At 42.4% G+C, this 27,200-nt stretch overlaps 2 protein-coding genes across 16 annotated transcripts in view; one reads left to right on the forward strand and one right to left on the reverse strand.

Annotated features, from left to right (window-relative positions):
- CALD1 (caldesmon 1) overlaps nt 1–14,130 on the forward strand; it is a 197,374-nt gene extending 183,244 nt beyond the window's left edge. For 9 of the 14 annotated variants that reach the window (XM_074585194.1, XM_074585260.1, XM_074585202.1 and 6 more), the window contains 7 exons: nt 4,053–4,096; nt 4,189–4,267; nt 6,505–6,642; nt 7,631–7,726; nt 10,319–10,396; nt 10,722–10,755; nt 12,437–14,130. In XM_074585194.1, the coding sequence (XP_074441295.1) occupies nt 4,053–4,096; nt 4,189–4,267; nt 6,505–6,642; nt 7,631–7,726; nt 10,319–10,396; nt 10,722–10,755; nt 12,437–12,468 (501 nt within the window). In that variant the 3' untranslated portion in view covers nt 12,469–14,130. Of the gene's footprint in view, nt 1–4,052; nt 4,097–4,188; nt 4,268–6,504; nt 6,643–7,630; nt 7,727–8,731; nt 8,824–10,318; nt 10,397–10,721; nt 10,756–12,436 lie in introns of those variants that run through there. The other 5 variants (XM_074585231.1, XM_074585284.1, XM_074585292.1 and 2 more) reach the window with 2 other exon arrangements.
- A 1,591-nt stretch (nt 14,131–15,721) lies between these two features.
- Nucleotides 15,722–24,672, reverse strand: LOC141742616 (aldo-keto reductase family 1 member B10-like). Of its 2 annotated transcripts, XM_074585334.1 has the most exons (10): nt 24,466–24,672; nt 23,472–23,639; nt 22,290–22,406; nt 21,484–21,561; nt 20,482–20,604; nt 18,947–19,053; nt 18,669–18,750; nt 17,508–17,591; nt 16,572–16,654; nt 15,722–16,238 (listed from the first exon to the last, which is right to left on the reverse strand). In XM_074585334.1, exons 1-10 carry the CDS (start codon nt 24,532–24,534, stop codon nt 16,196–16,198), a joined length of 954 nt encoding a protein of 317 aa, XP_074441435.1. In that variant the 5' UTR covers nt 24,535–24,672; the 3' UTR covers nt 15,722–16,195. The 2 variants fall into 2 exon arrangements, with proteins under 2 accessions (XP_074441435.1, XP_074441425.1); XM_074585324.1 differs by lacking the exon at nt 15,722–16,238 and having other exon boundaries at nt 16,405–16,654.
- Between the last annotated feature and the right edge of the window lie 2,528 nt (nt 24,673–27,200).

Raw genomic sequence — 27,200 nt, forward strand, 5'->3', positions numbered from 1 at the left:
GGGAAACATGGGCTGATGTGGCAGCCGGCACTCTCTGCAAGGCAATGCTGGCAGCTTAGCCAGAAGATAGGACTTTTCAGGGCTTGAGATTTATTTTTTTTCTTTCCTTCAAGACCTGTCTTGTCCTATCTCATTATTGCTTTCAATACCTGGCAGCTGGAGCAGTGACTGGAAAGAATTAGATTCCACATGGTCAGTTCTTCCTAGATGAGCTACTCTTACAGCAAAGGGAAGATAGAATGGTAAGAACAGGATTTGTGACGTTTGGTTTTTCCCCATCTTTGATGCTGATGGCAGCACTCTAGTCTGGCAGGTAAACTGGAGTAAATTGGTGCGCTCTGCACAGATGCTGCTGACAGCAGGAAAAAGCCTAGCTGTGCTTAATGAAGCAAAAGACCATGTGAGCCACTCATGAAGAACAAGAAGCAGCCACTTTACTCCCAGGGACTGCCCCTCAAAATGGATCCAATGCGTAGAACAACCTGGTGGAAATATTAAGGCAAAATTTTAATACCGGGATTTCTGTTTTCTGCGTGCATTTCTTATTCCCCTTGTTCCTTGACCCATTTTTTGAGAAGAGTTTTTCTATGTATCAGTTTATAATACTTTTCTGGCACATAATATCTAATACACAATTGAAAATTCCTAAGAATCATTTAATATCTTTGTATGAAACACATTTTACTGGGAATATCTAGATTTTTTTTGTTTCCCAAGTCAAATTGTGTGTTAACTCATTCCTCTTTCATTCTGTTTCTGTCCTTGGAGGATGTACAGATGGAAGATGCCCACACTTTATCTTCATTTTTAATAGTCAAGAAACCTCCTGTACAGTCAGACAACAAAACATGTCTGTATAGTATTCAGTGGGAATAAATACATACATATATCTTTGTATAACATCTTGCTTAATTTATTCCTTGCCACCTGTATGTGCTGGCCCCATTGAGTGAGGCCCTAATCAGGTGTGAGACTCCACATGGTTTTGATTTATGTCCGTTGGTTTATTTTCATCTGACTTTACCAGCGTATGGGTGGGTATTTTGTTGTCTAATCTCAGTTTCTTTGGTAGTTAATAGAGAGAGCAAGCACCACCCTCAGTGGACATGCAATCCCGCCTTTCCTAGGATGAGGTGAACTCCTCTGTCTCTCCACTGACTACAGAGGGAACTAAAATGAGTGGTTTGGACTAAAAGCTTAACTTTCAAACACCGAGGTTATTCGGAAGAGATGCAGCCTGAGATCCTGTGTTCTTTCTCTCTGGTCATAGTTTAATTAAAGACCTGCAGGTTGACTTTGGAGTACATATGTGTTCTGTGTCAGAGGCTTTGGAAAGTATTCCAGGGTAACAAAACATAGTCCCAAGTTATTTAACAAGACCCCATTATAATGAATGCAGCAAAAAGATTATTCTTTTTTCTTGGTCTCAATTTGAGGAAATATCTTGCATTTGGTGGTAACTACCTTGCTTTGCCTGTTTCTCTTACAGATCTATTTTGTAATACTGTTTACTGTATGTGCCAACCATTTTAAATTCTTTGCATGGAGTTTGTGTGGTGTGCAGTGGATAAATGACCTTTAGATGTTGCTGTGTAGTCTAAATGTATTTGACCTATATGTTGAATACACGTGTGTATACAGGTGTGTTTGCTCTGTGTATTCCATGTGTGCTTCTGTTCCATGCACACTATGTTTTGAGGAAGATACTCTAGAACAAATTTTCATATAGATGTGCAGAAAATGTGTTATCCATCCCCACAAGGCATCTGCTTCCTTGCGAAGAGGACCATGTTCAGCTCGGAGGGTCACTTCCTAACTCTGCTTTCCTGTTTAACTTATTTTCTGGTTTGCTTCCACACTCACCTGTGCTGAACAATCCCTGACTTATTCCTGATACCACAGCAGGTGCTCTGAGAACTGCTGTTTCCATTGGGTAAAGAATTACCCCATGTCTTTTTACTAGAACCCCAAGAATACATGTTCTTCTTCCCCCCCCCAGACCTATCCCCCTCTTGCACCAGTACCTACTGAAGCCAGGTTGTCCTGCTGTGTAGAAATATCTCCCCTTCCTGAACACAGGAAGACTATAAAGAGCCTACTGTTAGGATCTTTTAAGATCTGTCCCTTTTCTAAGTGTTTGTGTAGAATCTCAGTTCATCTGAACTGGAAGATGCTTTAAATTAATTTTTAGATGGTGACCCTGAGTCCTGGTTTTTTGATAGTCTGTATTGGTCCTCCTTGCTGCTAGCCAGGATTTCACTGATGCAGTCGGGGAGTTACCCGTTCACGCAGAGCAGGGGAGAAACCAGCGGCTCTTGTTGGTCTAACTCGCCATTTTAATGTGTTGCTGGTTATGACCCAGAAATCAGCCTTGCGGGAAACTTTTCCTACTATACCATAGTCGAGGAGAGGTGATGTGCTTAAAGTTACCATGGTAGACCCGTTTAATCGCTTTTAATGAAATAGTTTTACTTGCTTGTGTTACGGCAATGCTGACCGTGTTTCCTCTGGGTCAAACTAAGTTGGAAAGTTTTTAAGGCTGGCGGAGGGCGAGCCGCAGCTCCGCACCGGTGTGGGTGCGCATGGCTCTTCAGCTCCTGCCTGGGCTATTGCTGCCACCTTGTGACAACAGTGCGTTGAAACTGTTGGTGCACAGCCGGGCAAAGCCCGTCTTTCCACCAAGGACTGTATTTAGATCATATATTGGCAACCAAACCTGTTAATGTAAATTACTCTGTAAATTGTAAATATATTTTTTTAGAGCTTTAGAGGTGCCTTTGAGATGGATTGATCCTAGCTGGCATTCCTCCTGTGAGCTTGTTTGGCAAATTCTGCACTAGAAACGAACTGCCTGAGTTTTTGCTTGTATGGGCTTGAAAAATAGAGCGTGCGTGCCCTTTGATGGGATTGCTGTGGGATTTAGTATTCTGGTACAGCCTTTGATGCTCAAAGGTACCGAGGAGGACCATTTAAAGGAATGGTTGTCGTTGCCTTATTTTAAAGGCATGAATGCCACAGCAGTCGCTGTTAAAGTAACTTAAAAATGGGCAAGCCGTACCAAGACCAGGAAATCCCCAGATATCCCTCTAGGCTGATTAATAGTGATTTCTGTCCCCTGGAGCTGCCGGTGTATATTTTACTCTTAGGTGAAACTGTAGAGCCTGGAACAAGAAGTGGAACAATGCGATGTGGAAGAGTCATGAGGAAGCTGATTAAAGTATTTCTTGACTCAGAATGCAAATAGACACACACCACACCCCCCCCCCCCCCTTCATGAAATGTTTTGAAACTTTATTCAGGGATGAAGTCTTTTTGTTTTCACATTATTGAGAGATTTGGCTTAAGTCTTATGAGACCTTCATGATTCCTCTTCCCTGGAAACATTACAATATTTTCCTATACACAGAGTAGGAAATAATGATGAAATGTAAGATGCCCTTTTGTATAATAACAGCTGGTGGATGTTGACTCAGCAGTGACCCTGCTGAACCTGAGCAGAATATAGTCTGATTGGTTTTTTGGAGCTCAAATTAAATTGTCAGTGTCTTGCAAAAGCATGCATGAGATATAGGGGTATGTGGCTGAGCTCCAAACCTGGCCTTGTCTGATGTCTCAACTCAGAAAAACTTTATTAAATTTGCTGTCTGTCTCAGGAGATACATACTTGCTCTTATGTGGGAAGTATGAGGAAATTTGACATAGATTTCGTGAATATCAACCCCTTTTATAAAATAGACTTCTTCCCTTTTCTTCTTTCTATATTGGTGGCTTATTCTCTTGTTACAAGTGAGGCACTGAAGAAATATGCAGGATGCAAGCATTAATGCAGAAAATATATCCACCCTGATGAATCTGTAGCATAATAGGCTCCTAACTATAAAACCTGTGTGTGTGGTGATTTCTGTTGGAATGCTTCTCTTTCAGATTGACCGTTTGACATTTAAAATGACATTTTAGCCTGGCCTTGTAGCTGCGTTTAATAAATAAGGCTAATAAAAAGGCTGCCTTTTTATTAACTTTAAACTTATAGATCTTGTTTCTCTCTTTTCTAGATAGAGGAGCGAGCAGAATTTTTGAACAAATCCGCTCAGAAGAGGTAAAGCAATGAAACAGTAGGTTTGGTCAAAACAGCAGCGTTTAACTGGAGGGAATAATATTTTTTTTCTCTCTTTTTTCTGCTTCCTACAGTGGTATGAAACCCACCCACACGACAGCAGTTGTCTCAAAGATTGACAGCAGACTTGAGCAATACACTAGTGCAATTGAGGTAAGTTAATTCCAGGTCACGATGGCTCTAGTTAGCAATGGCGTTTGGGACTTTAATCAGCCTATGTTTTACTGTTCAAGAACTGAAGGGATTTTAGGTCACAAACTCTTTCTAATGTGACTTCAGGAACAAAATGCTTGAGGCACGCCTATAACCAACATCTACTAAACAAAACCTCAGATTTGTGTCTTCCCTTTCATGCTACAATTTACTCTGCTTTTTAAGCTTGGAGTAGTTCCTGAAGGACTCAGCACCTCTTGAGTGACAGCCACATCCTCTTCTCAGCTGATGAGATTACTATCAGCAGAGAGCTGATAGTCATCCCGAGCAAAGCTGATTTAGCAGCTTATTTAGGAGAGCAAGGAACTGGGCCTGTGTCATTGGCTGCCAATTCAGAGTGAAATTCCGTGGCAAAGACGGACACTTTAGTGAACTAGGGAGTTAAGTAGTGACAAAGGAAAAACAGAATGAAAATAAAACGCAGAAACTGACCCCAGGTGATTTTGACAAGGAGTGGCTAATAATGTGTCTTGAAGACGGAATTAAGGGCTTTTTATTTTCATAGTAGAAGGAAAAGTAGGTGGGGTTTTTTAGTTTATTTAGGGTTTTTTTAGCTGTTTTTATATGTCAGTGAGTACAGGCAATGTGAAAACTAGTGGTTAGCAGGCCAACTGCACTGGGTTGATAAGAGTCGTGGGAATAGAACAGTATAAAAAGAGATATTGTTTTGATAGCTGTGATTAAGGTCTAGCACTTCTTCATTCCCTGCTGGATTCTTTTTCCCCTCTTGTTCACATATAGAGTCTAAGCATGGTATTCCATTAAGGTATTAATTGGTTAGGCTTTATATATTTCCTTTAACTTAAAGGAAACGTTAGCAATTAAAGATAAAATAACAAAGTTTTTTTGCGTGACTGCTGTCCTTATAACCTTTCTGCTAGGAAGACTATCAGTGCTGGAGGGTTTTATACCGTGTGTCACTTCCCGATGAAAAAGTCGCATGTGTGACAGTGCTGAAGGCTCAGGCTTGCCTCCAGCACCTATGACAAACTTGAAGGTAGCTCAAACACTGCAGTTAGAGATGAATGTCAGCATGGCACCCAATAGTTCCCATATCATCGAAATAGCTTGTGTTCTTCTCTTGACCCTGCGCCTTTTCTGGATGAGACATAACCACCCTAGAATGACCAAGGGCCTCAATTTAGCACTGGGGTTTGATGTGAAACTCCTTAAAGAGAGCGGATGCTTTCAAGCTAGAGCTCCATCTGTCATAAGAAATTTAGGTAATAGTGAGGTTTGTCAACCCGTAAACAACGGACCAGCCCATGCACCAGCTCATGTTTGGTTCACCAGTATTTTCAGTAGGGCTGTGCTAAGGTCCTGAGCCTTTATGCTCCATTTAGATATTAAAAAGCATAGCTCTACGGCAAGGTGCAGGCAGCACAGCTTCATGGCTATATGCAGCTCCCATCTGACCTGAAATTATTCCTTTGCTGAGTTTCTGATTTTTCCAAAAGTTGCCAAATCTGACTTGCTAGAGAGGCAAAGCCACAGTTTGTACAGGTTCTTATTCTTCTCAAATCTGTGTTATGTAGAATATACAAGAACTTTGGGGGGAAAAAAAAGGAAATAGGACAAGTTTGGTCTAGCGTTTTTGGTAACCACGCAAAAGACGCACTGCAAAAAAAACCCCAATCCCCCAAAATCCCACTCTTTAAAAAAACACCTAATTCCAAATATACTGTAATTGCTGAAATTTTCCCCTAGAATCCTAAATTATGAGGTTAAGTTTCTGGGCCAGGTGAAGCAGAATCTGATGCTGAATGACAGAGCAGCCTTTCTCCCCTGCCTCTGCACAAGGATTTCCTTAGCTGTGTCCCTAAAAGAACCATGCTTACAGGGTGCAGGTGCTGAGACTTGAAAGAGGACAAATTAAAGCCTTGGAGCAGTTCTATGTAGAGCTGAGGCTTGTGATGGGCTTTAGAAATGTAACAAATGCAAAAATCTAAGTGATTGCAGTTTCCATAGCTGGTCGTGTCAAGAGTGCAACTGCAAATCAAAAGCTGGAGAGTCTCAGTGGCACCTCTTGAGCTGGGTACTCCTCTCCATCTTTGTGTGATCATCCATCACTAGAACCACTTACAGCTGCAGCATTCCCCAGCACTGCCCCCGAGTCAAACCACCCCGCGATGCCGACTCTTTATGCCAAACACTAACTGGCCTCAATTCTTCTGCAGGGCACAAAGGCTGCAAGACCAGCTAAGCCAGCAGCCTCCGATCTTCATGTTCCAGCTGAGGGTGTCCGTAATATCAAAAGCATGTGGGAGAAAGGGAATGTTTTTTCATCACCCTCTGGGACAGGAACACCAAATAAGGTATGCGTTTAATTTTACATAGTGATTATAAAGAATTATGTTATGGACCTGACCTTGCCATTCCTGTTCTTATGCGTAAGCCTGGCTGCTCCCCTTGACATTACTGGTGAAGAATATCTCAAAGGATCCTGAGGTCCTCAGAAACCCACAAAATTGTGTGGCTGCAACATTGAGTATAACGAAAGAATTTAGTGACATACTGAGCTAAGTTATGAGACATTCCAGAGGCACATCAGATATCTTAGAGAAATATATCTGCATAGTTCAAGCAGAGTACAAAGCAATTCTTTGTATTGGGAAAGATTCTTTTGGGGGGCAGAGGAGGATTAAATAGGCAAGATAATGCTGATGTTTTATAGATCATGCATAGAAGCATTTGTGAGACTTTTATCTTTTCTACGGAAATCCTTAAGGCAACATTTCCTTTCTATAAATTGATGTGAATTGATGAGCATTCATGGTAGCTGAAAAACAGAGCCATGGATTATTACAGGAGATTATTACAGATAGCATGATATTTCAGTAATTTGTTCTAACCTTTTAAAGATTTATTTTAATGATTTAAATTTTAGGACACTTAGCTCCTTTATTATGTGCTTTTTTGAAAAATTGTAGTTCAACAAAACAAAAATCTAGACTTATACCAGTGTCGTCTTTTAGGCTAAAGATTTTTTTCTCCTTGTACTTTGGAGCTATGACAGAAACATCATGTTTATGTCTAACATTTATTCTTGGGCTAGCACTAAAGTGGAAATGATTACGTCAGACCACATTTATCATTATTGAAAACTAGAGGGTAGTAGTAGTAGTGTGTAGTTCATAGGGACAATATCTTCAGAGCACACAGGATGACTCTTTCTTAGCTAGCCACAGTCTCAGTGAGGACCTCTATATTAAACTGAGACAGCTTTGTTTTTAAATCTAAACCATGAAAAATATAGCAAAAGCTATTCTGAAAGTCTTCTGGTGAGATTTCATTATCTTGCAGGAAACTGCTGGACTGAAGGTTGGTGTCTCCAGTCGTATCAATGAGTGGTTAACCAAGACCCCAGAGAGCAACAAATCACCTGCTCCAAAACCTTCTGTAAGTAAACCTGCAATAACCAGCGGGTGGGTTCTGTCCTGGGGCAAAGGTGGCAATGGTGCTTCCCCAACCAGCTGATGGCCTTTGGAGGAACCTTGCTGCATGTCCTCTCTTGGAAGCTCACAGGCTACTGACTCCTGGGTAGTCAGAAAATGGGGGAGGATGAAACAAGGCAGTTCTCACCTTAAAGCCTTAGGGGTGCTCTAAAAAGACAGCGCTCAGAGAAGCACTTCTCTGGTAGAGAAGGACATTAATTTACCACCTGTGAACGGCCTGCCATTAATTTAGAAATTACCAGCCATAGACCTTGGATGAAACAATTGTGCATTGTCTCTTGCCCTGTAAAAATCTTCCAAGTATAGTTTTAAACACAACTGAAATACGTTAATCCTTTAAGAGCCTAAATGTAATTTCTAATGAAGGCCCTTTAGCATGCCCATTACTTCAGCAAGAATCAAAGCAGAAAATGCTATCAAAGTAATAAGCTGGGAGTGTGGGAAGCAACAGTGTGGATGGGGGAAGGAGCAGAAACAGGTAATTCTGGAGTAGGGAAGTGTAGGGATGAGGAACTGGACCTGTAGGTGTCCATATTGGAGAATGGCAGGGCATCATTCGTGGTGTTAATTATTCAACTTTGGGATTTTATTGAAGAACTGTTTTCTTCCCATATCCTTGTGTAGCATTTTTCTGCCAGTCCACGTGCCCTTTATAAAAGGTGCAGCCTGAAACGCCTTCTCAATTCGCACTCCTTTTTGTTCCAAAGAGGACCTTGAAATTTGCAGCTTTGTCCCTAATGTCCGCTACATGGAGACTGTGTCCTTATGGTCATGAATATTAAACCAAAATATGTCACTGTGGTCGCTGTTATGCGACACACAGCACAGAATCTGCCTCCAGGTTTTCCTCTCTTTTAAGTTGCATCTTTTAGATAATGTAAAACTAACCTCTTGTTTTTCCCTCAGCCAACGTTTCTGTCTATGTCTTCATTTCCCTCTTTCTCAATAGATTGTTCTTTCTTCTTTCAATATCTCTGCTTGAAGAAACCTGCCCTCCTCCTATTCTTCTTCTTTGGGGGTCTGTTTGCTAAGTTGGTCAGGTAAACCTGTTTATAATTGACTATGGAGAATGATATACATCTGTAATGTGTGATTTTTACTTTTTTTACCAGGATAAATCAAAGGGAGAAACATAGATTTTCTTAGTTAGCAAATAGCTTCCTACCCTCATCACATTCCACCAAAATAATTTATTGTTCAAAGCTTTGGTGACCGTCAAGATTAGTGCAGTTTTTGGAACAACATTCACTTACAAGTAGAGGGAGCAAAGATCTCAATTAGTTTTATGGTGAACATAAATCACAGATCCCAAATGATTTCAGGATTGTGGAAGTGGTTTTGTGATAATGTCCACTGCAAGTGGTTTTTTGATAAGGTCTGCTGCAATTTTGCTGTTTTCTTCCTTCATTTGTTACAGCTGAACTTGCTTTTTGAAGTACACAATTGGCTTAGTCTTAACTATCAGCAGCCCTCTTAGGCTGTAAATTATGATCAATTCTAGAGCATCTCTGTTGCATGCAAATACCTCTTGCAGAAATCACATTTCCATTCATCACTGAGCATTTTTCTATGCCCCGTTAGAAATTCTCATGTGCCGAAAAAACTACCTATCTATGGATGGCAAGAACAAGATTCTGGAAACCATGCAGGACTTGAACACTTTTTGAAAAGTAGAATACTTATATCCAAAATTGCTTCAAGAGTCTTTTGTTTGCCAACCACAGTGGCAGATACCAATCCATCTGCCCTTAAGCCAGTGCACTGCTACTGGTCTAGCATATATTATCTCGATTTGTAGCCCTGTTTTTCCCCAAGCAGCAGCTTGACATTTTTACTGAGTTTTGCTTAAAGTCTGCATATACCTTTATATCCAGAGACTATTATTATTTTTTAATGATTTTACCTCACCTGTTTTTTTCTGTCAGGTTACTGATTGGTACATGCTTGGGTTTTAAAGGATGCAATGGAAATCCAAATAGATATGAAGGACTACAGCGTTTAATCCTGAAACCTATATTTAAAAATGAGGAGGAGGATCTGCTTTTCTGTTGCATGAGAAGTCCTATTCTTTTTTTCTTTTTTTTTTTACATTTTTGAATGAAATATTTTTATTCTAATCCAAAATAACTGAAACAAGCTACTTTTGAATTCCTTCCTAACAGAAATACTATTTCAGAAAAAAATCTTGTTTTTTCCTGCAAAATTTGGAATTATCTTTCTTAAAAACCTGATGGTGCAGTAGCTTTTCACTGTACTTTCTAGGATGAACACAATAAGTTATGGCCAGTCTGTGCAATACTTCGTTAGATGCAGTAGGATTAGTTTTTGTTGTAAAGCACGTATATGTGTGGAGTGATTACGTGAAGTGTCATTCTGAATAGCTTTATAATTGATAGGCAACGTAATATTTAACCACTGGTGCATGCTCCTCAGCTTTTCTTATGAGGAAGTTGCATTCTAACTTTTTCTTTACTAAATTAAAATAAACCTGAACTAATGTTGGTTTCTGTTCTCTGACATTAATTTAAAAATACAGGATTTAAAACCAGGAGACGTATCTGGCAAACGTAATCTCTGGGAGAAGCAGTCAGTTGAAAAGTCATCTTCTTCTAAGGTAACTTCAATGCGCTGTTAAAAGCATAATATTTCTGTGGGAGGCTTTCCAGTGGGAAGGTGCTGTTAGCCTTCATACGGTCAGTTAGTGGCAATTAGGCCTCCACATGTTTTTCGGTACTTACCTGCCTTTTTATCTATAAAATAAAGTACAATGAGGCACAGAAAGCCATGGGCAGTCTGTAACTTTTATATTCATATTTGGCAGAGCTGTGTTGTGCATGGAAATCTGTCCTTTGCATGGAGATTATTTTTTTTCCCCTGTTATAAATAGCTATGTTTTCCCTTATTCGACATTAATAATGGGCTATTACTTCTTCAAACAGGTATCAGCTATGGGGAAAAAATCAGAGACTAATGGTAAGTAATTCTAATAACACATCTGCATGTTAAATAGAATTTTCCTACATAAATAGACATTTTCCTACAGGCGTATCTGAGTTTTAAAATTCTACGGCTGTTAATGTTGATGCAAAAAAAAGAAACCCTCCTTTTTGCCTTTACCTTTCAAAATCTCCATTACAATATTACCATAACACGAATGTTTGAGAAATAAGCCTAAATCATCTTTCTAGGGGGACTGAGGACTAGCAGCGCTCCAGCCATGTTTGCGAAGCCTTGTTTGGGTGACATGCGTAGCATGTTTGTTGTAGCTGGAGAGTGTCATTAAACTGTGTGAAGTCTGAGGAATGGGATGGTCATTTAACTAATTACAGCGAATGCAAGGCATCTGGCAAAGGCTCTTTTAAAGGCTGCAGCAGGAATGGTTACGCCTTTCATGAGTGAAGAGGGAAAACCCAAAAAGTGAGGTTCTTGCAGCAGCAGCATTTGAGCAGAAATGGGAGGTTTTAGGACTACTGAGAACGAGCCCTGCGTCTGATATTAAAGACTGACACTGGGTAATGGTGAAGCCTGAAGAAAATTCATCAGTGTTGATTTTAAAAATAATTCCTCTGGCTGGTTGAGAGTCTCATGAGCTCCCGCATACCCAGACTAGAATGGAGTTAACCTCATTCACCAGCAGCACTGCTTTTGATGGAGCTGTGCACTGGTGTCTTCTCAAGGCAAAAAGAGTCTTACTACCGTCATTTTGAAACTACTGGTTTCAACGCAACCTAGTTGTACAGAAAGAAATCAGGAAAATTACCCTCCTAGCTTTTTAAATTTTTATTTTAATCTAAAACACTCCAAATAAAACCAATTAAAGGAATTATGTGCCTAAGGACCCGTGAGGAAGAATGGAAATTCACTGATCGATTTAATAGCTTTAAAGATGCCTTAAAACATCCCTCGACTCTTCACTAGGAATGAAATGACCAAATGTAGAAAAACTTTTGGTTTTCTACACATTAGTAAATGCACACATTTTTCTTCACGTTTGTATGTGAAGCCAGAGGTGTGGTGTGCCTGTGAACTTTTCTTACCAGTTTAGAGTCACGCAAAACAGAGTTGTCTTCCCCTTCTTCTTCTCCTTTTTCAAACCAAGCTGTTAGGAGAGGGGTTTTCAGGCTCGCTCAGTGTTAGAGCAGCTCTGCTCCCATGGAAGGTGTTAGGAGTCCTGTGTCGTTGCCTACGGGAGCAGACCCCACTGAGTGGTTCGGACACTGCCGAGCTTCTCCTCTAAGGCTGAATGAGACGATAGCTTCAGCAGAGGGGTTGCAGGAGGAGGCTCTCAGGAGCTGGCTTTCAGTCCTCCCGTGGACTCCGAGTGCGTGCACCAAGCATTGCAGCACGGCCTGACTCAGCTTGGAGCTTGGCAGCCCCCGACGCATGGCTGGGGAGAGTGCTGGCTGCAGCATCTCCTGCAATTCTGGGTGGGAAGGTCCTGAGCTCCTTCTCAGGGCTGTCAGAGGCGAGAGAGATGAAATCCTGCTTGTCCTCTTGGAGACCACCTCTGAGCAATCCCAGTACGTGAGAAGAGCAGCATCCAGCTTGCGTCCTGCGTTTTTACGTGCTAGGTGTTAGTCTAGAGCCACGCCTTCTCTGTTTTAGAGGTGCATTTGGGTTATTTCAAGCAATCTTTAATCTGTCTCTTTCTCAGCAGGTTTGAGACAATTTGAGAAAGAACCGTAGAAGGCCACTAAAGACGCTGGACCAATCAGTTGGGGGAAAAAAAAAAAGGAAAAAGTGCTAAATTGTTCTTTTTATATTTATGTTTATTTACCAAAATGTCTTTTTGCATTATCCCAGTTAAAACCATGTATATTAGCACTGTATTTAATAATCAGTCTAGACATTCATCTTAATAGTACTGCCTTTGCACAAGAGCCTTTATTCCTAAAGAAACCCATGCTGTGAAATATATAGACTCTCCTACTGATAGTCATAACTAACTATGTATCTGAACAGTGATTTCAACTGGCATAAGAGGTCAACCCAAAATGCATGTAAAGTGAAGTTGCTCAAGGAAGGTGTGCAGTAAACCTATAAAAACAATGGTTACTTTTGTAATACAGAAGTCTTTCTTTCTGCACTTTAGACTAAGGCATGGAAGAAATATCTTTAGTTGACAATGTAATATTTTTCTGTAAGTTGCCCAAGTCATGAGAAATACTGCATCAATAACATGTTTTAATTTTTTTTGTTTTATACTTTTTTTAAGTATCAATTTTTCCATTCTAGTTTAAGTTAATACCTAAATTTGGATGATTATGTTAGCTGACAGCGGTACTGGTATTTCTTTTTGTTGTTAGTGACTAGTAATTGAATGCAATTTAGATTATATACACACATAGCTTTACAAAGTTTAGCCTAAAGGCACTACTAATGGTAGAATGCTTTAATACGTGCTAGAGTATTATATTTAGTAATAAACATACATAATTAGCCAATATCACAGCTTAAAAAAATTAAGACAAAATCACACACTTTTCTATAGTAAGATTTCATAATTGCCATTAGAGGTATGGTGAGATAAGTATTAAAAATTTTTAAATGTCAGTTGCCCAGTAATGGGTAATTAAAAAGAAAGTATAGTTTTTAAAAGAGGAAAAGGTAAGGGTATAGAGGGTCAAAAATAGGTCACTTGTATAAAACGTTGTAGTTTAATTTATATAAAACTACCATAATTAAAAAAAAAACAAAACACAAAACAAACCTAAACACAGTTGGAGCTTGTTTCAAATAACTGTACACTAAATCTTGCCATCCATCAGTGCCGTACACTAAGTCCACCTAAAATGAAGTAAACCTCTATCTTTATAGTGCTTCTTTTTAACTCTCTCTCCCTAATATCTTATTTACAGATGTTTTCATTTGTATATAGTAAATACATGGCTATAAGACGTCAGCTTGGTTCGAGTTTACATGCCATACAGTTTAGCATTTACATCCTACAGTGTATGGGTGGCATAAACTGAGCAACCGAAGTAGCCCCGAGCATGTTGGTAACAGCTTTGTTGTGCATCGGAACTGCCAGGATCTCCCTTTTCACCACCTCCATCTTTTACAGCATCTGACTTCTTCCTCAAGAAGAATAATGTTATATTTCAACCCAAAGATGAGCTCCCCTGCTTGGCTGAGACATCTTGTTTGCATATAGAGGTGCACATAGTTATCTGTAGGGGGTGAAGCTGTGCCTGACATTGTCTGTGAGTTGTCATGTTTTTTGTTTGGGGGTTTTGTAAACACTCCTCTGAGTCTTTCAAATACATCCGATAGCTGCAATAAAAATGATTTGTTCAAACAATGTATTCTGAAACTGCATCCACAATAAATGGAATATTTCCATCAGCAGCCCCCTGTTCGTTAATGAGTAGGAATGACCCAGTTGTTGTAACTGGGATTGGGATTGTGCTAAGAACCATGTAAAATAAGGTATCGTTGCAAAGAACCTCCAAGCGCGTCTCTCCTGATGTACTATCCTACACCAGACAGCCACGTCATAAAATCAGCAGCTTTAACCTACATATTCTTAAGGAAAAAAAAAAAAAATCTTAATTGTCCTGCCTATTGGTACAAGAGGAGAGCTGTGCATCATCCAGAAGTCAGCGTGCTCAGTGAAGTAGGTTCTGACCCAGCGGCACAGCCGTCTGCTTTCAAAAATGTTTTCTGTGTGAGAGCCGTCGTGTTTCTCCTGTCTGCCTCAGTGGGATGCGCTTCCAAGCTTGGATGATCATGGGGACCAAGCCTGGGGAGCTGCTGGCTTTCCCGTTGTCCTTGCATTGGCTTCATTTTTGCTCTAATGGCAGCACAGCACATAACGCCCTGCTCTAACTAGGTCACGGTCATCCGAAGAGGCCCCCCCAGGCTGCTGCCAGCTCCATGGGAAGCACTGGGAAGGCTGCAGCAAGCACAGCTTTCTGAACTACTGGGGGAGAAATAATCGGATGCTGCCTAATTTAACCTGAAAACAGCTTGTATGTTTGCAAGCACGCCTCTTCTCCTGCTTTGTACTGACCAACTACGTTGCTACATTTCTCTGCAATCCTTGCTGAAGTGACGCTTTTCCTTGTTGATGCAGGTAAGTTTCTTTTGCTCCTGCTTATCGACTTCTCTCAGAGCGTGGAAGCGTGCTGGGCACAATTGGTTTTACTTGTAGGAAATACTGTAAAGTGGTGCGGTCATGGTTTGTTCCCACCAGCTGGCACCACCTCCTGGCAGAATTCACCAAAGAAAAATCTTGGTGGCTGAGTTTTTCTGGTGTTTCAATACCGTTATGAGGTGATGATTTTTCAGGAGACACCAGATTTTCACCTTAGCTTCTGATCGTGCTTTCCTGCAGCTCACTTGGCCTCCTAGCCCCACTTTCTCTTGTCAGCGTGCAGAATGCCACAAAACAGTCTTTTTCAAGCCTGCTTTTGCTTTGGCCTAGCGTTACCTATCTGAAAATACTTTAAAGCAATTGAGAGTCTGCCTCATGGTTTGCTTTGGTGTTTTTAAAGAAAATTTTTTCTATGTTCTCCTTAAATAAAGCCAACCCTTACCTGGATATATTGTTCTGAATGCTGCCACCAGAGGTGCAAAAATCTAATTTTGTGTTTGAGGCTTCTAGAGCAAGTCAGTCTGATTGGATCATGTAGGTAGCCCTTATGTTCAGCGGGGTGGATTTTGATGTGTGTTATCACTGCGTATGATGCTGTCTTCACCTCTTGTCACACAAGAATTTGATTTCTAGTTGTCCCGAGGGAGGGCTTGGTGGAGTAATAGGTACAGCTTTGTTCTTTAGGTTCTAGCTAACCTAAAGCATGATCCTGTTTGATGCCTAAGCCACAAAGTAGTCTCTATCTATTGTCCTTGTACAGGAAGCATAGCTTATTTCTATCTGTATTAAAATTAAAAAAAAACCAAAAGAACAACACAAACAAATCACAACACAGACATAACTAATTGTATGAAACAATTTAAGCACTCCACTGACGAAGTTTTGTTGTTATTCAAACTTCATTCATATTAAATTTTGAAGCATTATATATTCACACTATAAAAATCACAACTATGTAAAAAGCAAAGTAATTAAAAAGATCATTCCTTGACAGCAACTCAGGAGCCAGCATGATTGACCACACTGGAATTAACATATAAAAAAAAAAATCATATAACCAACCAGAGTTTTTTGTTTAAAATGCCTTTAATTAAGGAAAAAAAGAAATGAAGAGACATTGTCTTTTTACTATTAATCAAAACCAGATTTCTGCTAACCATCTTTACAAAAGAGCCATCTAGGGGTGGCCTCCTAAAAAAGGAGGACAAGTCACTGCTTGTAATGATTGTCAAGTATAGAAGGAATCAAGACCAAGCTCTAGAGTACATCTTCTCAGCTGGAAGGAGTTACACGGAGGTCTCACAGAAACCACTGGCATTAATATTCTGCTTTGAATGGGTAGTCCTTGTGATTGACAGCTCTGAGAAGAGAAAGAACTGGTTATTTAAGTATTGTAGAAAGTATCTTCAGCAGCATTTCCCTCCTGCAGTCTCCCTCCCCCACTGCCAAGGTACTCAAGTTTTGCTGCTGTCATTAGTTTGACCACAGGCTTATGAACAGGCATGTGCTGAAGGGAAAGCCCTGAATGAATCTCCCTCCTGACGTCAGTTCCAGGACATGTCTCGTTACCTGGCATCCAGAGTTTAAGATATGAGCTCTCCCTGGTTGTGGTCATGTATGTTTTCAAGATATGGGGGATGAAAACACAGATAGAGATATGCCTATTGGATAATAAGGATAATAAGAAACATACTGGAGCACTGGAACCGCTCTCCAGTTCCTGTTAAAGCTGAGGATGACGTCCATCTCCTTTTTAGACAGTTCAAAGTCAAACACCTAGCAGGGAAAAAAAAAACAAACTCATTTTATTTAGCTCCATAAGCAGTTAGTTACTAAGTGTGCTTCAGGCATTTATGACTTGAGGTGGGAACATCCTGCATCCACACTAAGCATAGTGAAGAAATCCTCTTATTTCTGAGCCAAATACCAATTTACCCTTGAAGTAATCAAGCTAGTCCTTTTCTCTGAGGTGCTGTTCATAGCAAATTCTAGTTCTGGGTGGTTGAATGCACACACCACTGCAGTTTGCATTGTAATGCACTGACAGAAAACCTAGGGTGTTAAGGATGGATTACTTGATGCGTCGCAAATACTGGAACTAGCAGTAAATATTTCTGCTACAACAGAGGACTAGGGAGGACCAGCTGCAAATACTTGTCTCACAGTGAAGCAGTCATCTAGTGGTTCACACGAGAAGTAAGTCCAAAAAATGTAGCAGCATGAACTGAAAGTAATGAAGAGATATCACCTAATATGCCAGGCCTTATGAGCAAACAGCCAGCTGAGTCTCAAAGTGAGACACAAACCGTAATGGGTCAATTTGTTCCTTTACGCCCTGAAGAGGGGCTCACTAAACATTTCCCAGAGGGCAAGTCCAAAACTGGGATCCCCTTTCCAAGGCAGGAGAGCTTGGACCATCCTGGTGTAACCCATTTCTCTCCTGGCAGGAACAAAATGCTTTTCCCCATAGAAAAAGTGCAGATGGTGAAGTAGTGCTGAGCCCCAGTCTTTACATCTCTGCGCTCCCCTTCCAATGCCTCTTAGGTGCTGCTTGGAAACATGGAGGAGATATGGGTGTGGGTGCATATCCTGTGCAAAAAGGTGGCACCAGTCCCAATGGAAACTTCACCTTGATGTTTTCCTCAACACGCTGTGGTTTGTCAGACTTGGGAATGACAATCACATCTCTTTGGATAAGAAACCGGAGCAGAACCTAGGAAAGAGCAAGGAGGAGCATGGACACGGGGATACCAAGAAATCACACACGCACACACCACCCTCCCAGCCCATTTCTCTTTCTACGACTATGTGCAATCTGGAAGATTCTACCGCTTTGCATACAGGAGTTTGACGTGCCAACATTCGCTTGCAGCCTACTCACGTAGTTGCTTCTGGCCTATGTTGTTTCTACATCCTGGCTTCTCCAGGATTTCTTTTGTTTTCATTTAGGGTACGCGGGGTGGGGGGGGCAAGAAAAATGATGCTGCTTCTGGCTTGCGTTATATGGGTGCTCAGATCAAATGAGCACAACGATACTACAGATTATTTTAGGTGAGGTACTTATCTGTGAGCCCAAGTTAAGGGTTTTGAAGTCCTTGAGAGGGAAAACATATTTATAGATTTTAAGTTTTCCCCCTTAAGAGAGGACTGTTGCATACAATTTTTTGTCCTGCTCTTGCCGGTCTTAAAAACATGACTATGGCTGATTGCCTGCAAATGCGTGGATTTGTTTGAAGTGCAGTTGAAGTGAAGTGCACACCCTGTGCAAGAACTCATTTTGTGACTTGCAACTAATAGAGAAAAAATTTCATCTTGAATAACCAAGCAGCTTTCAATGATTCTTTGCGAACACGAGCAAACAGGGAGCAACTGGATAGGTCTGCAAATGACAGGGCTTCTCTGAAGAATAGCTTGGTTAACTTGGCTGGAGGAAAGAATAACAAGTTGGCTCGATGATTTGTAAATAAACCTCAGAGGGAAGGCGTTCTCAGGGAGCAAGCACTTCTCTCTGGGAGCAGAAGCTGTCTCCCTAGGAAGCAGGACGCCTGAGGGAAGCACGTACTGCTGCCGATCAGCCCCTCCAAAGCTCAGTACTCAAGACCTCTTAGAAAATACCTGATAATTCATACGAATGCTGGTAGGAACCGGGGCAGCGTGAAGAGTCAAGTACAGTTCAACCCCATTATACCATACCTTTAGAGAAGGCAGCACCTGCTTGTAAAATGACTGTCCGTCAGCTTCTGAAAATGTCTGAGGAGGAAGAACAGTTTGCTCTGACAACCCCACTTACCTGGGCAGGGGTTTTATGATGTCTCACTGCAATCTCTTTAATCCTGGGATCATCCAGCAGCAGAGGATCCCCTGGCTTGGCCCTATTAAAAACAAAAGCCAGGATATTGATGGTAGAAAGGGGTAGAAACATATTAACCTCCCTGTAGGAAGCCTGATATTTTGTGTGAAGTAATCTGCAACAAAGCAACAGCACTTTTCTCATGATATTATTTGCCTCAAAGATTCAAGTAGCAAATGCATTGTTTTGCGTGCAGAAAGGCTGCGGTGCTTTCTCACCATGGGCGGTTAGGAGAGCCAAGGGGGCTGTACGCTGTCACGGCAATCCCTTTGGACTGACAGTACTTGATCAGCTTCTCCTGGGTTAGGTACGGATGACATTCGATCTGCAAGCACAGAAGCGTGGTGGTTGACACAGAGGCAGACTGCACTGAGCTCCAGAGCGTAACTAACGTTTTAATTCCCCTTGGGTCACAGAAGATGTGAGGAAAAGACTCCCAATATCATGATTAAAATATCTCTTATTAAAAAATTACGCATGTCACAGCACTATCTAGAGGCCTGGCACAGAGAATAGGGCTTCCTCATGCTACATATTACACAAAGATAGTGAGAAATAGATGAGAAGAGTGAAAGTGCTGTCTGTGTCAGGAATGGGGGAAATCAGTCTTCCTGGACTAGGGGAGAGCAGGACTGCATCTTCAGAGGGGCAGTTCAGAATACCTCAAGTTTAGTTTCTGCTCCAAGTCACCCAACGTCTCTTCTCCTCAAGGAGTCTCCCCAACTCCTGAAGAAGTCTGGGGAGATGAGCTTCCCTAGGTTAGCTCAGATCATGTTGCAACCAGCCATTTGGGCAAGATGTCCTTTAACTGGACAACAACGGGAGGCTACACAGGGATGCTGCTCAACTAGCCACAAGCCATAGTATGACCATGGGACTATATCTACACTGCATAATGTGGCACCGTGCAAACACCCAGCTGTTTCTAAATTCTATGGCTTTGCTACCCGGCATGGTGACATGAAATTCATGTACAGTAGTTTATTTAGACCTGAGCTAGATTAGGCAATGCCTGTAACGACAGTGTGTGGCTCAGGCATACCCATGGAGAAGCAAACTGGCACCGCTGTCCTGTGATTTCATTCATGAGGTATGTGGCAAGACTTTGTTATGTAGTTGACAACTTCAATCCTCCTTTCTATAATGAGGTTCAGTGAAATGGTTTCTTTCGTGTTAAAAACAAAGAAGTCCAGTGAATGAGTTAGAGCATTCCTGTACGTGCCCATGCCTGTGCAGTAGCTCACAGTGGAGATTTTGTTGGTTATTCCAGGGATGGCAGAAACGGCCCTGTGGCAACTTGGGCTGTGACACTGGGAGTGTGAAAGATGACGTGCAGCAGAAAGGCACAAGGTAATAGATGTTTTCACTTTTTTTTTAGCAGTGTCTAAAAATCAAATATTCTCATATGCTTCGTATTACTGTGATACAAATAATCCATACTGTTTTGTATGGTATCGCTCTCAAATTTCCACTGCGTTATATACACATGCCACTCTACAAACTTTTCTGTTGAGATCCCTCTCAGTGAAAAACCATCTACTGACACTGTACCAAAGTCTTCCATATTGCAGGCAGCACTGACTTGAAGGCACTTTCAGACAACCAGGGATACCTAGTGCTTTGCAAGATCTTTCCATGGTGCCAAAATTATTTAAAGGTCATGGCAGAAGTCAGTTTTAGAGCTGAAGCGTAGCATGAAAATATTTAGGAATATCCCAAGGTCAGCTGACATCAATGGAAATAAAAATCTTACCTGGTTGTTTACCGGCTTGTATTTTAGTCCCGGCTTGTTCAAGATTCTTTCGATCTGCTCATGGTTAAAGTTGGAGACACCAATGGCTTTTACCAGACCACAGTCCACCAGCTCTTCCATGGCCTAAGGAGTAAGGACAACCAACGTGTATTTATGAGGTGGTATTAGTATCAGCTACGCTATTTTATTTCCCTAAAGCTAGTGACAAACCAACAAACAAACTAGATTAAATAAGAGTATCTCAGATTAAAAAAAAAAACAAAACAAACCACACAACAAAAAACCTTGCACCTTGTATTATCTGTGTGCTTTATGTCTCATTGCAGATGAGAAAGTAATAAGAAGAATGGCTTGGCCAACCTTTTTTTGACGGGGAGCAAAATCTTCTATGGGTGTCATTTTACCAGAGATAAACAAGCAAGAGAGACCTCTCCACCTCCTCCCATGGCAGCACACTACCTCCAAGTTGGCAGAACACAGCAGGGAGGATGTTAGCCTAAACTCAGTAACCTCAAAATACTTTCTTGCAGCTGTAATCTGCTATAGTAGAGAAAACTATTGATTCCCAGAGGTGCAGGTAGCAGGAGCAGACCCTGAATCCTCTCAGTCCACGAGGAAAGAAGGATTGAAGGACAGCCCGACATACTGATGCCCAACACTGAAAAGTGCAAGAATTCCCTACCTGTATGAAACACCCAGTAAGTTAACAGCCACATGTGGATTAATCTACGCTTCAGTTCTACCGTTGTGCGTATTCAAATATTATTTTAGCGACAATGCCTATAGTGCTCATACTTTCCTCCTCTTTAGTCTTAGTAAAGACAACCCCCTCTTCCTCCTCAGAACAAGAGGTAGCAGCAGATCTGCTCATTCTGGTCATGAAATACGATTTTGTGTGACTATCCTCCATACCCAAACCTATCCCTAAATTTCATTGTGCACACAGATGTCTGCTCCATCTTCAGTGCCAACACCTGCTCAAAAGAGTAAACAATAACTTACCTCCCATGTGTCCAGAAAATCTGTATCGCTGGGGATGCTCATGCCCTTGTCATCCAGAGGATGAAGTTCGTCACCAGCCTGTTATTTCAAGGCAGATAAAACATACTTTTTAAGAGTTTAATTTCCTACTGTTTACTAGCACTTCTGACTGGAATTATAGGCAGCAATTTAGCAGATTATTTAAACATATCACATAACTAACAAGCATATTCATCAGTATTCTCTTTTGGACGAGGGCCATATTTCTGCAAATCAATCCCTGCATACAGAAACTGGGGATTAGTAGTAATTATGCAAGTAACTTTGGCAGATGTAGAGAGAAGGGAACAGACGACGCCCTACCTCCATTCCAGAGTTTTTATTTATTTTACATGGGTGTAGACTGGGGGACAAAAGAGCAGCATGTTCTTTCTGTGCTGTGCTTCATTTTTCACTGTTGGTTACTCTGGATCAAGACAACATCTCCAAAACCTGAGATGTTCACACTGTCCTAGCCCAGCAGAAGGCCATGATCCCAAACTGCACCATTGTGTGTTGGTTACAGTTTCCCTGAAGACCCAGGGGGCTCATTGTCAGTGCTCATACCTGAAACTATCTCAATCCAACAGGCATGGAAAGCCAGATCCATGTGCTAAAACATACCACTACCCAGTTAATGACTAAATGCTTGCTACCACCTCTTCAGGTAAGAGCCAAACGAACCATAGCATATCCCAGCTGCATCGTGAAGATGGTAACAGCATAGATGAGAGAATACACCGTGTTTCTAGCCAGGTAAGGAGAAGAGGAATGTAGAGCAGAACTACCTTGAATCCCATAGGGAAGTGCATCAGGTAGAGGTCAAGGTAGTCCAGCTGCAGTGCGGCAAGGCTCTTCTTGCATGCTACCTTAACCAGGGACTTCTCATGAAACGTGTTCCACAACTGTGGGAAGAAACTAAGTCCGACTGTGAGTCTACAGCTTCCCCAGTCCAGACCAGGGGACAGAAGCTTCTCCCTCGGTGGTCTGGGAAGACAACTCCCTCCCCACCTACCCAGTGCACAGTGAAGACAAGGATGCCAATATTTTAATTACAAGGTAGGACAAACAGACGACAAATAAGTGTGTCAGTAGCAAAGGTGGACAATCTGTATTCCTACTTATAAAAAGAGTCTCAGAACTAAATGTAATACCCTTCCAAGTGTATCCGACAGAGCAAAGCTGTTAGTGTTACAATTTTTATTTCTTTTTTTTCAGCCTAACTTTTACGTCTTGAGCAGCTCATAGCTACCCTCCTTCTGTCTCTTTTATGTGTCCACTGTGAGAACTGTTGTGAATTTTACTTCATTATTTAAATGAGAATTCAAGTCATTTAAATAGAAGAACTTGCAAGCATTGCAAGCGTGAAAACCCATTCTTTAACAGAAATTAAGAGTATGTGGAAAAGCTAAGTTACGCTCAATATTTTCTAGTTTTGCTGGCGAAAACACTGAATCATAAGTTTTTTTAGTTGAAGTATTCTCACTTTTTGGTAAAGAGAATTGCTGAGACAAGTAGATGAAATGAAGGAATGGAGTAAGTACATGGAAAATACTTCAGACTGAAGTCCCATACTTTAGTTTCTATTCCCTTTCAGGCTTACATTTTGTACGGGACCCCATTTTCCAATGTCTTGCACACCACTAAGTAGCACGGCACTTTCAAATTCAGATATCTGTCTTGTCTTTTTTTTTTCTGATCTTTCTAGGGTGTGTGCAAATTGACCTTCAGTATGATTAAGTGACTTAATAGATACAAGGAAATTATCAACAGCTATGCTATCTTTCCAAGGTTGTCAATGGTTCCTTAGTTAAAGCTCAGTCCAAATTGCAAAAAAAAGATGGAACACAACAAGACAACCGTGAAATTAATATCATAGAAGGAAGTAAGCCCTTAGGTTACTTTACAGGTGGAACAAGGGTTTCTCCTTGAGAAAAGCTGAACACCCCAGTAATCCTGCATCCTTGTACCTTAGTAACAATGAAGAGGTCTTCCCGTTTCACAGCCCCCTCCTTGATCTTCTGCTGGACTGCATTCCCTATTTCATTTTCATTCTGGTAGAAGTAGGCGCAGTCTAAGAGGCGGTAGCCTGCATCAATAGCAAACTTCACCACCTCTTCCACCTTTCCTGGAGGAGCCTGAAAGCAAACACAACCAAACCATGAGCTTTTCCATGGCCCTCTGCCAGCGCTCGCAGCTGCGATAGCTCCGCGGAGCCTCCCTTTCCAGCTGCTGCTGGAGTTCCCTTGTCACCTGAGTTTCAACTCTCCAGGCAAACGGCATTTTTGTAGGGCAAAGGAACAGAGCAGAAAGGAGTTCACTCCTGCGGGACGTTTGGACTCTGCCATTTCCAGCAGCGTAACGCCCAGCTTAATTTAATAATTTCCCCACATTTGCTCTCAGCGTCGCCCAAGCAGTTTTGCCAGCTTACCTTCTCCAAACCCTTCCCCAGGAAGGCAGTTCCGTGGCACAAGCGCTGCCATCATCCAGTGACCCGGTCCCAGGGCTGTCAGCCACAAGGGCCGGACCGGGCAGCCTTTCGCAACCTGAACTTGCTGCTTTTTGGTCGCTTCCTCCTTTTGCTTCCCCTCCTCTTTCTCTTCCCCCCTCCCTCCACCTTCATCGGCGCCTATTTTATTTTAACCTTTTTTTTTTTAATTTTTCTTCGCTTTTTGTTCCCCCCACCCCGAGACCTTTTCTTCTTTCCATCCCCCCCGCGCCCCCCCGCCCCGCCTGGTTACACAAGCGGCCGCGACGGCGAGCGAGCGGCCCCCGGGACTGACCACCCCATCCCCTCCGCAGACCCCCCCACGCAGGGACGTGGCTACGGCGGCAGCCCACGCCGCACCGCCGCAACACCCCCCCCCCCTTTTTTTTTTTTTGGGTGGCTGTTCTTTTTTTTTTTTTTTTATACATATATATTTTATTTTTATCTTGGCCGCGCCCTCCTGCCCGCCCCGGTACCTGCCAAGTGCCCAGCCCCAGGATGGGCATCTTCATCTTGTTGCTCAGCTCCACGCAGGGGCCCGCCATGGCGCCGGTGGATGTCTATCCGTCCGTGCGTGCCCACGGCCGCCCGAAGGCGCTTTAAAGCGTGGGGCCGCCCCGCCGGGTGCCTCCCCGCCTTCCCCCGCCCTCCCCGCCTCCGCCCGGGGTTTCCTTCCACGGGAGGCAGGAGATGCCCGTGACTTTGCGATTTTGGTTGGCTACAGAAGCCTGATGCTAAAAGGAGTTTGCTTGCTTGTTTGTTTGTTTGTTTGTGCGTTGAACAAGCTAAACGCAAACCCGTTAGTGATGAACTTGGCACTTCGCGCTTGTTCCTCCGCAGCGGGGAGAGCCTGAGGGCTGCCAGGAGAACCCCTGCGTGAGGTAACGGGCGTCCCGGCCGTTGAAGGATTTTCTCAGTTAAATGGTGGCAAACGGCCTGAAATGCCACCCTTTATCCTAGGAAAATATTAGGCTCACCCACTGTTGACAGAGGAATTCGTTCAAAGGGAACATGGTCTTAACGTTACCTGGATTCTGCGTTCCCTGCCTCTGCAGAGGGGTGGGCTCCCATCCTGCTCCCCACAGGACCGTGGTGTCAGTCTCTGTGAAGGCATCGGTTCCCTGCGCTCAATTAAAATGGCAGCCAGCATCAGCGGGGTGTCGGAGGCTGCAAAAGGGATTTGTGATGGCAGCTTGTCTACAGGCAGTGCTTTAGGCCGAACAACCCCCCTGCTTTTTTGTGTAGGGTCAAAATACCTTCAGAGGGCTGACGTTTAAAGGCTGCAGGAAACTTCATGTGAACGGAGTGCCTCAGAAATCAAGAGCCAGGGGCCTGGGAGGGCCGGGCTACTTAGCTGACAGCTGTTTCGAGGAAAAAGTTGCTTCGCGTTTGGAAGCTGAGGTGAAATCCAGGCCATCAAACTCAATGGGAGGACTGCTACAAGAGTAAATAATGGGAGGGGTTCCCCCGACTCTCACTTTTGTGACTCCAGCTAGTTAGTTTTTCAGTATGGTGCTGGTCGCTGTGGTGCCTGAATGCTTTTCAACAGGCACTACGAGTGCTGAGTTCTTCCAAGAGTGATGCAATTTATTTCTGTACGTTAATATGGGTTCAGAGATCTGATATTAAGCATCAAAGCTGTGGTCCCACTTTGCAATGGGTTTTCACTCCCTGGGGGTTCAGGAGGCCTCCTGCCTCTTGCACTGGAGGGGGCTTTCAGTGCCCAATATAACTGTAACTTTATCTCATTTCTCAAAATAGTTTTTCTAATCACCTTTGAAATTGCACGCATTTTTGCTGTAGCTTCTGAACAGTACGAGCCATAATTCTACATTATATAATAAGTTCCACCACTTTCTCACGTTTCTATTCAGCATTTGTTGGCACAATTACGGAGACCAGTGTCTCATCGATGTGTGTTATTTCAACTTTTTTTCTTTTTTTTTTTTTTAAATAATCCCAGCTCAAAGAAGGACAAAAGCAGACACGGATGCAGACACCGGGCAAACATTTTACCTGGAGAAAAGGTCTGGGGAAGTCTCCCCGGGGCGATTAAAAAGGCAACTCAGGTCTCAGGCACGGAGCATGAGACTTGCATGGATGATGCTGACTGTATGTTCTCAGGCACTGCCCCTCACCCGGCTCCTTCCTTGCTCTGTGACCCGCACCACCTCAGGAGAGTGTCCGTGGTGCTCTGCACCCGCTCACCAGCCAGCCAGTTTGCAAGGCTGATCTTTCTGCCCTGTGCCTTTTCACAGTGTTGGTTTTACTGTTATTTTTACAGGAAACACACAGCGTTTTACAGGAAACATGTGACATTGTGTTTGTCAGAGTAGGGATTCTCCGCTTCTTGAGTCTCCTTTTTTCTTTTGCTCATATTGCTACCAACTCCTTCTTGCTCATTGTTGACCCCTGGCTACCAGGTCACACGTTGTGCAAGTTCCATTGGTGTCGTCTTGTGAGTTGTACAGTGTGAGTGAGGGACAATCAAATATTTTATGCTTGGACTGGCAACGTTTGCCTACCAAAATGTAGAGGCAATTGTGAATTATTGTGCCACTAGTGCATTCTAACCATGATGGCTGATGAGGCTTCTTAAAATTTTTGTGCACTTGCATTATTTAAGCTGCTTTTACAGGACGGTATTTTCAGTTCATTGGGAGGTTCATGTTCTGGGTTTAAGTTTGAACAAAATCTCCTCCTGCTCGCCTCGGCCTGGTTTCCAAGCCGCTAGTTTAACCAAGCTGTATTGTCATCTTTCTGCTGTGTCATCATCTTTCTGCTGTGTCATCATCTTTCTGCTGTGTCATCACACTTTGCAGAACTGACATGAAGCAGAGAGAGAGGGAAGCAGGGCAGGGCAACAAAATTTTCAAACTGACATGACAACTCCAATACGCTCAAACTCGAGCGGTGGGAGGAGGTCTCCTCTACTGAAAACAAATATGGAAAAAACCTACCAAACCAACACCCGAAAAAAGAGAAATACAAAGCTACTGCAAGAGATGTGAGGAATTTGACAGGAAGAGAGAGCAAGATGTACATAAAAAAGACAGAAACAAGCCTATAGAGATTTTATAAAATCAATAAATGGTACATTAATTTTAAGGCCCGAAAGGCCCACGCTACCTTTCTGCACTTACTTCTGATTCTGTTGACAAACATTTACACCAAGCCTATGACATATACCTATTGCTTAATTTATTATTAA

Source organism: Larus michahellis, chromosome 1 (assembly GCF_964199755.1).
Source record: "Larus michahellis chromosome 1, bLarMic1.1, whole genome shotgun sequence".
Taxonomy (NCBI): Eukaryota; Metazoa; Chordata; class Aves; order Charadriiformes; family Laridae; genus Larus; species Larus michahellis.